The sequence below is a fragment of the Dreissena polymorpha genome, chromosome 1 (assembly GCF_020536995.1).
Source record: "Dreissena polymorpha isolate Duluth1 chromosome 1, UMN_Dpol_1.0, whole genome shotgun sequence".
Lineage (NCBI taxonomy): Eukaryota > Metazoa > Mollusca > Bivalvia > Myida > Dreissenidae > Dreissena > Dreissena polymorpha.
In genome coordinates this window covers 4,333,034-4,351,577 of record NC_068355.1, presented here as the reverse complement: position 1 = coordinate 4,351,577, position 18,544 = coordinate 4,333,034, and the positions used below count along the sequence as shown (strand labels likewise).

General features: G+C 34.6%; 1 protein-coding gene across 1 annotated transcript; it reads left to right on the top strand.

Moving 5' to 3' along the window:
• Nucleotides 1-6,129: 6,129 nt before the first annotated feature.
• Nucleotides 6,130-17,345, top strand: LOC127868983 (glutathione S-transferase Mu 4-like). The gene is made up of 7 exons (XM_052411209.1): nucleotides 6,130-6,418; nucleotides 9,440-9,515; nucleotides 10,326-10,396; nucleotides 11,030-11,111; nucleotides 15,740-15,840; nucleotides 16,302-16,397; nucleotides 16,786-17,345. Exons 1-7 carry the CDS (start codon nucleotides 6,386-6,388, stop codon nucleotides 16,978-16,980), a joined length of 654 nt encoding a protein of 217 aa, XP_052267169.1. The 5' UTR covers nucleotides 6,130-6,385; the 3' UTR covers nucleotides 16,981-17,345.
• Nucleotides 17,346-18,544: the final 1,199 nt, after the last annotated feature.

Genomic DNA, 18,544 nt, shown 5'->3' with positions numbered 1-18,544 from the left:
ACAAAAAAATATACGTAACACATTAATAATAGTAATAATAATCGTAATCATACTTGAAAAAAAGGGATCAGTCGGAAATAGTCGTGCTTACGTCTATAATCATCAATCAGGCCCGTACGCAGACCAGGGGCCCTGGGACCCAGCCCCCCCCCCAGCTGGCTGTAAAGTAAGGAATTTCTTAATAGTGGGCCTACTGCAATTTTTCTCTCATGAAAGTGCCCACAGTACACTTTCACTCAATAAAAATATGCAATATGCTGTTATTGTATATGTATGTTAACGACGATGAGCTGTATATATGCTTAAGTCAAATAAACTATTTTGTTCTGTTCTATAAAAGAGGAGATGTCTTTTATTGTCCTGATAAACAATGGGATTAGCTATTTTACTCGCCATTGGAGATAAGCCCGTAGGCAATGTTTTCTTATCGCCTTGTACACACATCCCTGATCAGTCGATTGCAAGTCCCCCATGTGATCCTTAATGCTTCATCTATCGATGATTAATGTTAAACGTCTTTTGATTGACCAAGGAAAGAGAAGCAGCGAATGGAAGCAAATGATACAGGAGGTCGAAGGTCCTAAAATGGCTGACGATAATGATTTTTGAAAAAACAAGTAATGTTGGAAGCAATTAGAGAGGTGATATGTATAATGGGCATTAATATGAACTGAAAAGTTTCTTTGTCCAAGACCAATATTTTCGCAAAAAATCAATGGACCGGAACGAAAGTCATACATACTTCATCCGTAAGTCATGTAGGTAGACTCACACACCAAATAAAAGGTCAATATCTTAAAGCGCTACGAAAAAAGTTTGGAAAATGAAATGCCAAACGGACGGACAGTGCTAGATGCCACCCTACCGGGTGCATAATAACCGGCTCAATTTCAGAGAGAGTTCGAAAAATCAACGTCAAGAAAACGGTTTTAATAGATAAAATTTTAATTTCAATGCCCATAACTTCGCCGAATATCAATTGTCCGGAACGAATTTCACACTTTATCTGATGGTCATGAAGGTAGACTCACATACCAAAAATCAGCTCAATATCTCAAATAGTTCCGTCAAAAACTTACGTAAAACTGTTATAATAGCAAAAAATTCAAGGTCCAATCTAATGTCGAAATTGTAGACAATTTTGATGGTTTATTTGTGTTGATGATGGGGAAAGTAAAATCGGTAATAGATTATAAACATTTTATGAGGAATTTACTTTGAAAGTTTAGAGGTGGGTTGAATTCAAAGAGAAAATAATATAATGGTTATATGTCTGTCATACTATATGATACATTTCTTAAGAAAGGTTTTTGATTTTCAATGTTTGCTTTCTTTCTTCATCAAACATCATACATTTCTGAAATTTAATGCTTTAAACATTGTTGTGAATTTCACACCAGTGTTTAAAGCTTAAGACTTCAAAAAGGTGGTGATTTACTTGTTAATTCCATAAGTTTATATTACAAAATAAGTTTTTAAAGCATTAAAATTCACCTTATAAGAAAAAAAAATGCGGGGAGACCCCTTCCGCACCCTACCCGGCTGGGCCACCCCAGTCAAAAATTCCTGCGTACCGCCCTGATCAACATCACTGCCATCATCATTTTAATAATAGAAAAATCATCCTTATACTCATCCTTAAATCATACTTATACTTATAAAATATATCGTTAATAGTAGTATACAGCTTTTGCAATTTAAGTAGTTAATTGTTCAAATTAATCATTTCGGCCGAGCTAAAACTGATGTAGAGGTAGTCTTGATTACCTGTACAAACACAGACTAAATTGTCCAATAAGTTATGTACTGTCTACCCGGGTTCTGTATCAATGGGGTTTACACACGGGCTGGACAGATGGTAAACACACCGTTAAGAACTTTATTTTTCGCAAATATCTCGTGTTATTGAAATACATTTCCAAAAATCACGAGAACATAAAATACAGTTTGCGGTGCCAAAATTTCACGTTGCGTGAAGTAACAGCGTGTACATGATTATGTTACACATCGAATTTTTTGCCAAGAACACAGGCTTACTTAGTAAAGTAATTCTGATGTATTTTATTCCATAAGCAGCCTAAAACTGTCTTTTATGCAAGTGAAAATTCTTAAGAGAACAAATGTTTTAAACAGATATTTGAAGAAAAGCATCAACATTCCGGTGTCTTTACATCCATTAATGTTCAACTTTGTATCCCACAAAGTCACGTGATCCTGCATCCTGTCACTGTCTTGAATTGTACAATCTGTAATTTAAAAACAACAACATGTTTTCAAGCAGAACAAGTATTTACATGACGGGTTTTAATGGCTGTCTAGAATAACTAAAACTGTAAACAATAGTAATGCTTTCATTTAGCTATTGTCAATGTGTTATTGGTAAATTCCTTGCCAAGCAGCAAACAATCACAATATGCAATATTTATCACGTCTCAATCAAGGTTACATTATAACAGTGTTGTCAATTATTGTTTTTTGAACATTGGGTTTTTGTTAAAATGTCAAGATATGACAACACATCGCCACATGTTGGATATTTTCATTCCAATATAATTTCGTTATTAACATGAGTTGTTTGGTGAATACAAAAGTCCATCTTATGAAGAATCTATTGTTGAATTGATGTTACTGTTCCTTTTTCAAACTGGTAAGCCTATATGTGATTTTCAGCTTAATACAACAATAACAACAACAACAACAATAATATATATTAGCTCTTAAGCAAACAGATGCTTTTTAGCCAAATACAAAAATGCACAAGAGTAATGAAATACATTATAAGTGTTATGAAAATAAGTTATGATATAAAGGAACAAAGAGTTTACTTATTAAGAATATATTAAGTTGTATCACTTTAACATTGATAATACGTACGTTTAAGCATATTTACCGTACCCTTGGTACATGTATGTATACTTAAAAGTACCCGGGGTACATGTTAGTAGTACCCGAGCCGACAATGACCAATCGAGCCCTACTTGAACGTGGTATTGGATTTCTGAATGTTGGAAAATCGGGAAGACACTGATTTGTTGACTCATATTTTTTCTTTTATACCTAATGATAAAATATGACATTTCTGCAGTGAAAATAAACAAATTTTATTTTCACCAGTGAAAATAACAAATTTTCGGAACTACTTTTTCTATTTTTAGATTATTATATCAAGATTTACTTGAGATTTGTTTAATTTTTTATGATTACGTGTGAATTTAAAATCGGTATTCCACCGAATCCAACAAACTTTCTTTTATTGTATGCTTTTTATCACCGTTTATTTAAGAGGATGATACAAACACGTATGACGTCATTTTGTGTATTGAAATGTATTGAGGCACGCCACGGAAAAAGGGTAACTTTTAAGCGAAAGGGAAACAGCTCTTAATTATTTTCTTGAAAAAGGGGCATAAAAGAAACAGAAAATTTGTTCATGTCAGTGTAAGATCGTTTGTTATTTCACGAGTGATCATAGAAAATATATTTTCACGAGTGGCGCTCTATTTCTTGAACATTTTGTATGAATAATCTCTAATTATTTTCATGTTTTGAATCATGTCCCTAGATTTCAACAGAGTAGTGAAGAATGTGTATTACTTATTTATCAAATCAATTTAATTTTTCTTTAGTAGGGAATTTATATTGGTTTAAATCGGATTTAAGTCGATCAAGTGATCCGTTACCGTGTTCTGAAATTAATTTCAATGTTTTCGTCGGATATAATAATGTTTTTATCGCACTATTTCGTCTGTGGGTTTAAAATTACTTTAGAATATATATTTGATAAAAAATGATTTAATGTTATTCCGCGTTTTGTTTTTGTTTATTTTTGCATCGCCCACCCTTTAATATTAATAGACACAGGAACTCATGGTATCTAGAGGTAGCCACTTTTATTCCAAAGTTGATATGATTTTATGTGTTCTAATTCAGATCACGGCATGTTTTATGCGGAGCGTCTATAGCAACACACGTTTATTTGTTGTGTTTAAGGTTGATTATAACTCTGCATAATGATAAAAAAATGCAATCCTCTTTCAGAAAAACTTGATGACAAAGTACAAAATAATATGTTGGATCCTATCGTCTTAAACTATGTCTAACAAAATGAATTACCGAAAAATGTATGTCATAACTAATAATTATAAACAGCTATTGATTTTAACACATAACAATCAAGTTTTAAGTCTTGTCCAGCTATTTCTATTAAAAAATATATTTAATTATAGTTCAAAACCTTCTGTGTTGTTACTTTTGGCTCAATTTATTATGAATACAGTATTAAAATACTAGAAGAGGCAACTGTTAAACATGGTTATCACAAAAGTACATTTAAAAGACTGAATTAGAAGCGTATTAGACATATTTGAAAAAAAAACACTTAAATTAATACTTTTATTTTCCGCTAACACCGCCTGTTACCTTTTGGATAAAAATGTTGTGCAAAATGTGCAACATGGAAACCTATCGGAAATTCCCCGTCATCTATGGATTACACTTCACTGTCTGTCTCCCTCATTAAAAATTAGAGGGAATATTTCACTGTTTGACAGAATGAAAAATTAAAAAAAAGATTGTTATAAATTCTATAAAGAATGTTTGCATTATACCCAAACAAGACAAAAACACTCCTGACTAATCATCAACTGCTCCTAATCGTTTGAAAACTGTATGTGCATTGAATTACATTATATATCCATAAAAACATTATATATCCATAAAAATGGTTTGTCGAGAAAACTTCGAGCCAACCGGAATTTCTAGCCGAGCGAGATAGAGCCAACGAAGGGCAACTAACAATTTAAAATAGATTAAAGATGTTTTCTAAAACACCAACATCTGTGAATAAGTACCTTTAAACGATTGCCCACTGCTCATCAGCTTCATTATATAGCGTATACTGTATTTGCTTTAATAAGCCTTTGCGATTTGTTGATGAATGCCTGTTTTGTCAAAATGCCCTACTGCAAATAAACCATCGCGTTCGACTTAATCGTGGGAATGCCGGACGTACTATCTGAGAACAGCCCGGACATCAGGCTAGTTTTGAGCAACCAACACAAATAAGACTGTTTGACCTTTGGGGCCGTCCATAAAGTAGGTCACGCTTTTTAAAAACATTTTAACCCCCCTCTCCCCCTTGTCAAACACTGTATCAAAATCTTGGTCCCCCCCCTTTAGTACGTCACAAACTCACACTTTCGAACATATTTTCTATAAATTAAGTAATACCTATTTTAAATATAATCTAAAACACAATTCACTATTAAACATAAAGAGAGAGCTTGGGAAATGTAAACATATATCCCTTTGAACTAATTAATAGAGGCAATTAACTAAAGTTTATCAACACCATGAAGTCTCGCATTTACTCGCATTTCCAACACTCATAACAACCCGCGAGCCTTTGCCCTCAGGCTTTAATGACTGTAGGGTTGTTACAGTGGCCAGTATGAATATTTATCTTTGTGTTAACATGTAATAAAAACGAAATTATAATTTAGATTTTCTTACAACCCTTTATATTAACTAAAAAAATGGAACAGTCCAATGTATTCAGGAGATACGCATTTCGTCTTATTTTGACATAAAACTAGTTCAAATGTTTCGCAATATGTTTTTAAATTATTTTTAAATTCTACTAAAGAAATAATACATAAATTAGAAATATTTGTTGTAAATAAATGTGTGACATCACAAATGGCCTGACTCCCTCCCCCCTCCCCCATGTCACAAACTGTCACACTTTCTTACACCCCCTTCCCCCCACCTGAAGCGTGACATACTTTATGGACGGCCCCTAAATTGTTGTACGATGCAGTATTTCTCAGGTCACAATATATTTAAATGCAAAACCTTAAACTATTGTAAACACAAATAAAACACTTTACACGTAGGGACTCCCATAACCATACACGATATTAAATAGAATTGTAACCATATTCATTTCAGAAAAAAAGTCATGTGATATGCAAGAAATTGGCACTATCAATGTTCACTGTTTTTCAACTGTTTTTGTGGCAACGATTTAGTTAATTGTAACCCGCATTAATGCGGAGGTATCCGGAGATAGCCGTCGTACCACGGTTGTGCATTCTGCAGTCTTTAAACATAACATTGATTTTGTAGTGAGCATTAAAGGTCAAGGAAGAATAGTATAGTAAGATTTGTTAACTGAAATAATGTCTACCAAAAATCAAGATGTTTTTCATTAAATAGCATAGCGCATTGTTTACTGTAACCTTAAAACTTTCCTTAACCGTGATACATCGACTATCTCCGGTACCTCCGTAAGACAGTCCAAAGTGCATATATTTATAGATCTTTCTATACCAATATAGACCTACTCTCAAGCCGTCAAGGTTTAATTAATACGGTTTAGTCCAACATGCCGACCTTAGGATATTGGAAAATTCGAGGGGTAAGTTTTATAACATTTCGTGTACATGCGTATCGTTTCAATATAGAACTTGAGTATATTTGGTCCTGTTGAAAACTAGTTAATATTAGGGAATATTCGAGACATGGTACATTATTTAATATAGGTCGAAACGTGCAGTCGCGTCACATCTATACAATTATACATCGTGTACTTTCGATTTGGTTTGTATTTAATTTAGGTAAACGAGACTGCTGATACATACAATATGCACGTGTACTTATGTTAATACTATTCGTGTTTTCTGTATGTATGATAGTAAACTTGGTATATCTATATATATATATATTTAAGCATTAAACTTGTTTTAAAGTTGCTCGCACACAACGATTCAAATATGACTAGTACAGCTTTCATAGATGGATGTGGCTTGTGAAAATGGTCTATTATCCTGACGACTATTAAAGTTAACTTCAATGCTTGTAAACCAACGTTTTACGTGTATAGGATCCTGTTCCCATAACATTTTGGTAAGGACATCCGGGCAGACATTTGATTAAAATTTTATCTTATCTTAAGCCTCTCTGTTTTCACGGTACAACAGCACGGCCGTTAATCACGGGCGCCACCCCTTTTAGAGAGGCATTAATAAATGAGCCAAGGTGCTCTTATCTTACAAATACGATCGTTTAAATCCATCAATACATTATAAGAAAACTACATGTTCTAATTCAAACGCACGTGGCTCAAATGTGCTAAAGTAGTTAACTTACATAAATAAATATTAGTCCTGTAAACATAATAGAATCCATTACATTAAATATGTCACTTAAAAAAAGCTATAAATGTGCATCGGCGCCACAACCTATTCTTAGCGCCTACTCCTTGGCATTGGCTCCATCTCTTTTTTAAAAAGGCAAATTTATCATTAGATGTGTTGTGCATGCATTAACTTGTACATGTTCAAAGCAATCGTTTTATGTAATGAGCAATTTAATTGGCTTGAAATGTGCTCGTCACACAGGCAAAATACGTCAATTTGCTTTCACGAATTCATGCCACAACTTATAAAAGTCCTCACGTTTCCAACTGGGTTGTGATTGTATGTTTCTGTACATTTTAGGATGAATTTACCTTCGCTGAATCGCACTTCATTCATTTGGCCGATTTTTAAAAATAATGCGAAACATGTTGAAAACAAGAATATCAGTGAAACTGATGGATGCTCCCCGATGATGCGCTTTGTCAATCTATGTGTTAATAACCACCTAAAAATCTATTATTAGCCTTGGTGACCTTTATCTTGACCCCAAACCTCATCAAAAGGTGGAGGTCCATGCAAGGTACGTACATGCCAAATATGAAAGAGATCGGTAAAGAATTGAAGGTGCTATGAGAAACTGTAACAAAAGTGTGACGGAAATATCTATTATTAGCCTCGGTGACCTAACCTTGACTTCAGTGACCTCAAACCTCATCAAAAGGTAGAGGTCCATGCAAGGTACCTACATGCCAAATATGAAAGAGATCGGTAAAGAATGGAAGGTGCTGTGAGAAACTGTAGCAAAAGTGTGACAGAAAAATCTTTTATAAGCCTCGGTGACCTTGATCCCAGTGACCTCAAACCTCATCAAAAGGTAGAGGTCCATGCAAGGTACCTACATGCCAAATATGAAAGAGATCGGTAAAGAATTGAAAATGCTATGAGAAACTGTAACAAAAGAAAAATCTATTATTAGGCGCGGTGACCTTGACCTTGACCCCCAGTGACCTCAAACCTCATCAAAAGGTAGAGGTCCATGCAAGGTACCTACATGCAAAATATGAAAGAGATCGGTAAAGTATTGAAGGTGCTATGAGAACTTGTAACAAAAGTGTGACGGAAGGAATGAAGGAAGGAAGGAAGGAAGGAAGGAAGGAAGGAAGGAAGGAAGGAAGGAAGGAAGGAAGGAAGGAAGGAAGGAAGTACAAACTGGCAACTATATGCTCCACCGAAAATATTTCGGGGAGCATAAAAACCCATATAAAACCTAATCACCCTGTAAAGTTGTCTGTTAAATTTCAAAATATCCGGGCCTGAGCACCACCTCGGAAGTAGCATTGGCTCATTTATTAAAGCCACACACCTTGAAATGAAATACATGTGTATTAATACATATAAATGCAATTTAAAAGTTTGCAAAATTGTCATTAAATCTACAGCCTAGTTAGCAAGTAATTTATTATTATTTTTTATTTTAAAACCGAAAGTAGGATTTCTTTACGTGTACGTATATTTCGACAAACGCGATTAGTTTTAAGTTTAAAAGCGCAAAAAAGACGGATTTCTACCTTGTAAACACCAGATATATTCTAATTGTAATATATAAAATATGTTTATTGTTTATACTTAAATTTACTATGCCATGTAGTTCATTTCAAGGTGTGTGGCTTTAATGCATCTCAATAAAGAGGTGGCGCCCGTGATTAACGGTCATGAACAGGGTGTTAGGAAGCATTATGTACACACGAGAGGCACTCAAATTATATTTGAACAACTCTGTATACACGTTGAGACAGTACAGCGTTAAAACCCTTGCAAGTTGACTTGATTCTATCATTTACAATCATAATATTGATGTTTAAAGAACTACTTTTCGTCAGTTATAGCATGAGGCGTCTAAACATTTGTGATAAAGCGGAAGGTGTAGTTGTTATACTTTTGAAGAATAACCACATGTATAGGAGTATTCGAATTGAGATGAAAGCAATGGGATATTTTATTTCATTGGGTTCCATGATGAAGAGATTTCCTTTATCAATAGAGGAACTAAAGTTAATACCAAGTTATACAGTAATAAGCTATTGAAGCCGTTTTTTTCGAAAGTCAGTGGTGTTTCATCAGGACAGTATCTATTGCATGGTGGGACTGAGTTTTGTCACTTTGTAGTCATCAAGATTGTACATGTATATAAGCATTACCTTTAAAGATAATATTGATTGATATGACGTACATTCCTTGTATTGAATCGTTATTTAAATGTTAAACTTTAAAATGCATCGATGCGTTCCATTTATGACCAGCTGGCGGCTCCTATTCGTTTGCTGCTGACGTATGCGGGGGAGGAGTTTGAAGATGTCCAGTATGAGGTCACAGACGGTAGGAAATGACGTCACACCGGTCGCAGTAGCGATACGTGTTAGCGTATAGCCAATATTGATTTGTGCATTTGTTGTTGTACTTTTATACGACTGAACTATAACTGAAAGAAGAAGCATGATTTATTGAATTCAATTTTAACTGTACCAATTATAGAGACGCCCATGGGCTATTATATAAGGTCATATAAGATAGGCGGAACTGTAAAATATTTTTTTTTATGTGTGAGTCAATTCTCAATTAGATCTATATGCGTCTGAAAGAGTATATTTGAAACTATTGCAACCTTCTGTTTTGGATCTTTAAGACCGGCAGAACAGAATAATGATATGTGTGAACATCAGGCGAATTTCAGACAAAATGTCAAGAACGTATAAACTCGAAATGCATACAAGAATCACATATAGTTTTAGACTTCATTAATGTCGTTTTGAGGACATGGATTCGCTCATCAGGTTCCAATGTAGTTAGTTTGTTTTTATTCATGTATGCTTCATAACCTTTCTACCATTATCAGACGCTGTTTAAACATGACAATGTCAAACATAGAAAACGCGCTGTTGACATTTGACCCAGAGGGGGGATGGGGGGGGGGCGGCAGTGGGGGGGGGGGCGTGTGTCTAAGTATAGAGGTTCGTGCGTGTTCCGAGATTGACACCATACATTCATTGCTTATTAAATTATTTCTACGAACAGTATAAACTTCTACACATGCAAACTACTAAAGAAAAGCATTACACATATATGTCAGTTGTTTTCTGTACAATATCGTTTGTGAAACCACTGACCAACAAAACACTGCAATTACAGGACCGGAATTCAGCCGCGCAGCATGGTTTGATGTGAAGCCTTCATTTACCGACGTTCTTTCATTTCCGAACGTAAGTGATGCAGAGCTACTATCCGTGAAACAATGGCCTTACTGAACACGAACTACGCATTTTCTACATTAACCCTTTTATTTCCAAAATTAGGATGTCTAGTATATTTATTTTTATATTTAGAATATTTCTTACAGAAATTCCTTTACGCAAACAGCGCAGACCCTGATGAGACGCCGCAATGCCTTTTTTCTAGACGCTAGGCACAAATGGGTTAAACACTATATGATACTATGAACTAAACCAAATACAGCGCAAAATATTCATGTTTACGCGTAATTTGCGCTTTGTTTACGATAGATGTATTTTCCCGAATTTCATGGGATTGCTTTTTCTTTAAATCGATACTAGTGTGATAGCATGTTAAACTTTGTTGTCTTACTTACGACGGAAATATTTTGTCAGAAATCGTCATATACTTGTTTATAAGTTATACTTATACTTTAAACAATAATGATAATTATTACATGGGAATGGGTCTATGTACATGTAAGAAACAAGGTATTGAAGACAATCTAGACATCATAAATGTGGTTTTGTTAAGGGTTTGTCGCTCTTCGAAATCTGTGTCAAAGTGTTTATATGATTATGATTTTTAATAAATGCTTAAACTGTAGCTCCTCTTTTTACCAGCTGCCCTATTATATCGACGGAGACGTGAAGATCACCCAGAGCAACGCCATTCTGCGCACGATCGCCCGGAAACACAACTTGGGTAACCATGACAACAAATATTTTAATCAAGATACTTATACACAACTAAACAATTATTTTGTTTTTAGTTGGAATGTGGATTAATATTTGTATGATATTTAGAACTTTTGAATATATATATTTACTGGCAACATGGTATGTTGGATACGTTTTTCGTATGAAGCTGGTTGAATTACGTGCTAATTTAAAAAAAGAATCACAGCACGAGTTTACCCTCATCCAAGTGTAAGCTTTGGAGGGAGGAAAAACTGTTTTTACCCCCAGATGCTTTGCTTTGTATTGTTTGTTCCAATCACCGTTTTATTCGTGTGTGCGTGTGTGTTTGTTCGTGTCTTGTGTTTTGTGGTTTTTTTTCATGTGTCTATTTGTATAGCAATCGGTCAATGTTTAAAATAAAAGACATTGCTATTGTGATAAGAGCAGTTGGGGTTTAATTTCTATAACAACAACCGTTATGTTTTGGGGAAATGTTTTTTTTCTGGTAAGCTGGATAACATGTTTGTATTCAACATGTTTACAACCACAGGTGGTTAGCGTGTGGCTATGATATTAATTAGTGAAAACATCATTTTGAATGATAAATAATCATATTATAACGAAAAATTAACTTTTCTGAAAAAAAATATTTCACTATCAAATATATATATAACAAGGTATGCAACTCAAAATCAGCCCAAAACGGGGTGCATCGCTTTGAACAGCCATATCTTCATCAATTTTGCAGCGATTTTCACGATCTCGGTCTTATTCAACGCAGAAATGAATTTCCTTTCTGGAAATGTATATGTCTTGCAATATTTTTACAAATGCTGGGTCAACTTTTAAGAAATAACACGATACACAACACGCATGACCCAGTTGACAGTGATCATGCTGTCTTTAAGACTGAAATCTTCACGGAGTAAAGGGCAACTTCCCTACAAAGTTCATGTAGTTCGATACCATAATTCAATAAAACGTATGAAAAAACATTATTACCGTTCTTGTCGTTACATTCTGCATCAAGACTAACTGTCCAGCGCCGTTTGAAACCTTTGTTTACATACATTTTAACTAACTGACATTTTAAACATACGAGTGATTTCATTGGTCCAATGCGGAGGTGTGTCTTTACAACTGGAGATTTCATTCATAAAGAATACATGATCACTGTCAACTGGGTCATGCGTGTTGTGTATCGTGTTATTTCTTAAAAGTTGACCCAGCATTTGTAAAAATATTGCAAGACATATACATTTCCAGAAAGGAAATTCATTTCTGCGTTGAATAAGACCGAGATCGTGAAAATCGCTGCACAATTGATGAAGATATGGCTGTTCAAAGCGATGCACCCCGTTATGGGGTGATTTTGAGTTGCATACCTTGTTATATATATATATATTTGATAGTGAAATATTTTTTTTCAGAAAAGTTAATTTTTCGTTATAATATGATTATTTATCATTCAAAATGATGTTTTCACTAATTAATATCATAGCCACACGCTAACCACCTGTGTTTACAACGTATTAATCAAATAATTTGGTGGGAAATCTTTATTAAATTCGAAGCAAACATGGTTTGATACAAATTCTTAAAATTATTTACAAAACAATGCCTCTATGATAGTAATGATTAAGAAAGCTTATGCCTAAGATCATGAAAGTTCATAGGTACATTGATCATGACTTGCAGATGACCCCTATTGATTTTCAGGTGACTAGGTCAAAGGTCAAGGTGACCCGAAATAGTAAAATGGTTTCCGGATGATAACTCAAGAACGCTTATACTTAGGATCATGAAACTTCATAGGTACATTGATCATGACTTGCAGATGACCCCTTTTGATTTTCAGGTCACTAGGTCAAAGGTCAAGGTCACGGTGACTCAACTTAGAAAAATGGTTTCCGGATGATAACTTAAGAACGCTTACGCCTAGGATCATGAAACTTCATAGGTACATTGAGGTGACCCAAAATAGTAAAATTGTTTTACTCAAGAACGCTTATGCCTAGGATGATGAAACTTCATAGGTACATTGATCATGACTCGCAGATAACCCCTATTGATTTTCAAGTCACTAGGTCAAAGGTCATGGTCATGGTGTTTCAACTTAGAAAAATGGTTTCCAGATGATAACTGAAGAAGGCCTATGCCTAGGATCATGAAACTTTATAGGTACATTGATCATGACTTGCAGATGACCCATATTGACTTTCAGGTCACTAGGTCAAGGTCACGGTTACTTGACACAGTAAAATGGTTTTTGGATTATAACTCAAGAAAGCTTACGCCTAGGATCATGAAACAATATAATGGTCAAGATGATAGAATTTTCTTATTAAATCAATCAAAAATGGAATTTATCATGTAGATGTTTTGAACATCTTATAACTTTGGTATCCATCTGACATGTGTGCATTATAATCATTGCATCTTTTTTTAAGATGTTTGTGGTTTAAAGTTGTTGTTTTTTGGTAATTAAACACAAAACGTTAAATTGGCAATTTCCAGACAGACTAACAGTGGGCTGACCTTGAAACGATGCAAGATGGAATGTAATTCTTTTGTTTGTTTTGTAATTTAAAATCTTAACTTGTCAACTATGAAAACACTACACAATTCTTATTTTGTTATCAGACTAGGACACTACAGTTGATATGTGCTCTAAAATCTACAAGTACACAAGAACAAACACACACAACTCAATTTGATATTAACCCATTGATGCCTAACATTGATTATGAGAGAGAGGAAGGAATGAGTCATGCTGAAGGATACACACATTGATTGTTTATGAAGTTAATGTATGGGATCAGGAATAATATTTTGCTGTAATTTGTTGGTGTGTGAGCTCTGGTCAACAGGCTGTGTTTAAAGAAGACATTAACAATGGATATATGCTACTGCTGATAAAGGGTTCTAAAATATACAGCTACATGTACCAAATTTAGGTTTGGAATGTAAACTGTTGGCTACATTGATCATTACTCACCAATGACCCCTATTGATCTTCTCGTCACTAGGTAAAAGGTGACAGTGACAGTGATTCAAAATACAAAAATTGGTTTTCAAATGATAACTCAAAAACGCTTTCACCTAGGATAAAGACTTCATAGGTACATTGATCATGATTATAAAAATATCCCTTTTGAATTTCAAATCACTACATCCAATATCAACATCACAGTGACTCAAAACAATAAAATTGTTTCTTGATATTTACTGACAATGCTTACGCCTAGATTCATGCTCTTCATAGTTACATTGATCATGACTGGCAGATGACCAACATAATGTTCTAGTCACTAGGTCAAACGTCTTAATAACAATGACTCAACACTGTAAAATGGTGTCCAGATGACAACTAAAAAAACCAAGGTCAAAAGTCAAAGTCACAATGACTAATATATTCATATTCACACAATGGCTGCCATTACAACTGACAGCCCATATGCAGGCATGCATGTTTTACAAACAGCCCAATACATTTGGTAAAAATTCAATGAACACACTCTTCTCAGGTGAGCGAACTAGGGCCATCTTGGCCCTCTTGTTTTTAATTATCGGCAAATAAGGGCATATTAACTAAATGTTGCTAAATGAAAAAAGGTTCACTTTTGCATCTATTAACTTTCAATACATGTGTAATTGTGTCGACTTTTCGTAGAACATGTATTGCATGTAGATACAAAATAATGTAGTTATTCTTGTAAAATCAGATCTTCATAAGCTAATAAAAATCAACTGAAAACCATACATGCTTCATACAGGTAGATAAATGAAATCGTTTTAGCTGGAGAGCCTTTGATAGGTCTTGTTGACTTAAGTCGAGATAAGGATATGAAATAAAGGCGAACAAACTGACACGCTGATATACATAAGATGGTGTAGTTTATCATTTTATACATGGGGGTAAACATATACCTATACCTGCAAATAAAAAGAGGTAATTAATCTACTTTTATTAGTAAATTTTAGTTTAAAAAATATGTTTTTATGTGAAAAGTTAGATAAAGTTTACATTTAAAAACGTTCGCTTATTCTTTGACAAACAGTGCAAATTGGCACATACAATTGTTTTAATCGTATTTATTAGATTATCATAGGACAAAAAGTACGATGTAACATATCTACGGCCGCTTTATCGTGAAAATCAGGCCATCGCAAAATCAAAATATGACATTTATGTCGGTGTATACTAAAGTTGCGTCATGATGAATATACAGTATTTCAATAAAAGTCAAACAATACTAATGAATGAAAGGTATCCGACTCAAACAAAGAACGTGTTTGCAGAACAAGTAACAATCTGGCACGAATACAACCGTGTCTTAACCGTGTCCCACACAGAAGAAAAGTGAAAATGCCTATGTGCAAACAGCATAAAACCAAGACAGCCTGCGAGTAACTGGCAGTCTGTACAGATTGTATGCTGTTTGCTGCTCATCAGTATCTTAGGGTTGGAGATGAAGCCTGTCAAACTTGAATATATTAAGAAAGGACTTAAATTTAATTTGATTTGTATAGGAGTGCGTTTCTGAGTGGTAAGGGTATATTTAGTAAACAGTTCAAGCGAGCAATTAATGATTATGAGAGCTATTGACAGATCACAATTTTGGGTTGTGATTTCCTCGTTCTCTCTTACAGACGGGGAGAGTGTGCAGGAGAAAGCGGAAGTGGACATGATGCTGGACCAGGCTATGGACCTCAGGAACGGCGTGGTTCGCCTCTGTTACAACCCCGACTATGTATGCTTCACGTGTTTAATACAGCACAAGTTGTTTTATATATTTTAGATCGCACTATTAACAATGGGGTTCTGAGAGCATACAAATGTCAACATGGTTAAGAAGTTATGCATATGAACCTATCCATATAACATTACACTCTCTATGAGAACCCATTTACTGCTGTGTACAAAGAGTTATATCGTAGCTCCTATTCTAAGGTATACATGATCGTTTTGTAAAGAATCTCTTAAAATTTATTTACCATTATGGGTTTTTAGTTGTCCGTCCTACAGTACAGCTTGGACCACAGCCGTTAGAAGTGGTCCACCATTCTTATAAAGATCGATATATAATTAATATAACATGGATGGATATTTAATAAAACGTATTTTATTTCTACTGTTTAATCTCAAACGTGGGATCGATTGTTTACACTGTTTCGGTATAAACTCATAACGTTGAATCTTAATCTGTTAAAGGAAAACCTGAAGGGCGATTATTTCAAGAACCTCAAAGGATCACTGGAGCTGTTTGAAAAGCGTCTGGACGGCAGAAACTGGTTCGGGGGAAACAAGGTACGCAACCGCGCACACATTTAGAAACCTCTGTGTAAAAAGAGTGCGAACATCACATGTATGTGCCAATATCGCACGGTGTTAACAAATAAATTATAAATGCTATTTATACACGTTGGAGGATACGGTATATGACAGTGTCGGCTTAGTTGAAATGCATTTTTCCTTTAAGTTGTGAAAACATGATTAGAGGACATGAGTAAGAAATGACTTCTTCCTTCGGAGTTTATGATCTATTTGCCATTTAAGAGGTCTCCGTTCGCACGTGTCATTTTAACAAAATATGTGTGGTATTAAGTTTGAGTGAGATGCCAAACATTATTTTAGACTTACTATTCACACATAATTTTAATTTAATTTGCCAGTAAAGTGTGCGTTATATTTTTAGGTCACAGTCGCAGATTTCCCGATGTACGAGCTTCTAGATCAGCACATTCGCATGAAGTCAGACAGCCTGGATTCCTACTCAAGACTGAAAGATTTCCTGGTCCGCTTTGCCCAGCTACCTAAAGTAAAGGAGTATCTAGCGACGGATAACGTGAAAAATCTGCCAATCAACAACAAAATGGCTGGCTTCAAGTGAATAGACCCTCAGTATAAAGAACAGAACAGAATATAATTGTATTACACATAAACTTTACAGTTTCTACTGTTTGACAAAATAGCAAAACAAAATACATGAATAAAGTTAGCGGATTAAGCAGAAATGTTATGAAATAGTTATGGATGAACTTAACAGATAATTGAACAAAACTCGTTATATCGCATGTTAACAGAGTATCTAGCTATATTAAGCATGACCGAGCAGCGATTGTTGTACATATACCGGCAGTTGTTGGAATTTTCCTGATTTTAAAAGTTTGTTTGTTGTTGCTTTGTTGAAGGAGGCAATACATTAATATTGATTTTATTAAATTAATCATTAAATAAATAAATCATTTCTTCCTACAGCGTTGATAAAAAATACATATCTTTAGAGATCTTTCGGCAAGAATTCCAGTCGTGAACGGAAAAAGTACGAACTGTAACGACTTTTATCACAATTACCTGGAGTTAATTATATGTCAAATACCTTAAATGGAGACAAAAACATATATTCGTCAAGATTGGTGAAAGGTTAACGCGATCGCCTTTCAATCCAAAGCTGAGCGATTCAAATTCCAAAATGCAAACTTTTTCATTCTTTATCTATTTGTTATAAATTTAATATCTCAAAACGTTAATTTTCTACCTTTATTTCAGTGTCAGGATATATGCCGTATATATATTTAAAGACATTTCTTATTTTTTATTATTATGATGCGGAGGCACTTTAGTTTGCATCTTTATCGACCGAGTGTATTTAATATGAAATAGGGATTTTAATAGCTCTATTATATTTGTCCATACAGGAATAATATCAACATGTATATTATCAACGGAAGCGATTCGTGTGTCCCATTGTGGAATGGTATAAAAAAAAACAACAACATGTGTTCTTATTATAATATTGATTCTCAATAGTGTTCGTACACTAAGTGATGGCCTGAAATAACTAATTGTTTTACTTTTTAACAATGAGCATGTAATTAAATAAATAAACTAACATCGCACCTGCACAGATTAGAAAGGATTTACTCGAATAAACATCGAAAATCAAATTTCATGTTTAAAGTTAAGTAAAACAATGTTAAGTTAAGCAATGGTTTATTCACCAATCTACCAGCTTACCAAATTCAAAAGCTTCAGCGGACTCAACATCATGCCGCAAGAGTGGTCCTGAATGCGTCATTTGATCAACCAAGTACTGAACTCTTGAAACAACTCCACTGGCTACAAGTAAAAGCTAGAATCATGTACAAAGTCCTCGTTATGGTCTTTCGTGTTGTCCATGGTTATGCTCCAGGTTACTTGCAAGAAATGTTTGTCCCATCAACCAGTCGGTATAGACTTCGATCACAAAGTGACTGTAATCTTGTTATTCCCAGGAGGCGAATTAAGATGGCGGATAGATCTTTAGCTGTTGCTGGCCCGAAGTGGTGGAACAATCTACCAAGCCACTTAAAAATCATTGACAGTTAGGGCTGTTTAAGATCAAGACTTAAAACTCATTTGTTCAATCTTTTTCACGAATAACCAATGTGCAGTGTTTGTGAAGCGCAATAGAA

Bases quoted from the DNA above. Each gene is read 5' to 3' on its own strand.
- LOC127868983 (XM_052411209.1), top strand. From the start codon at position 6,386: ATGCCGACCTTAGGATATTGGAAAATTCGAGGG. The intron at 9,516-10,325 runs GTAGGAAATGAC...CTGCAATTACAG, and splicing joins CCAGTATGAGGTCACAGACG to GACCGGAATTCAGCCGCGCA. The intron at 10,397-11,029 runs GTAAGTGATGCA...TCTTTTTACCAG, and splicing joins ACGTTCTTTCATTTCCGAAC to CTGCCCTATTATATCGACGG.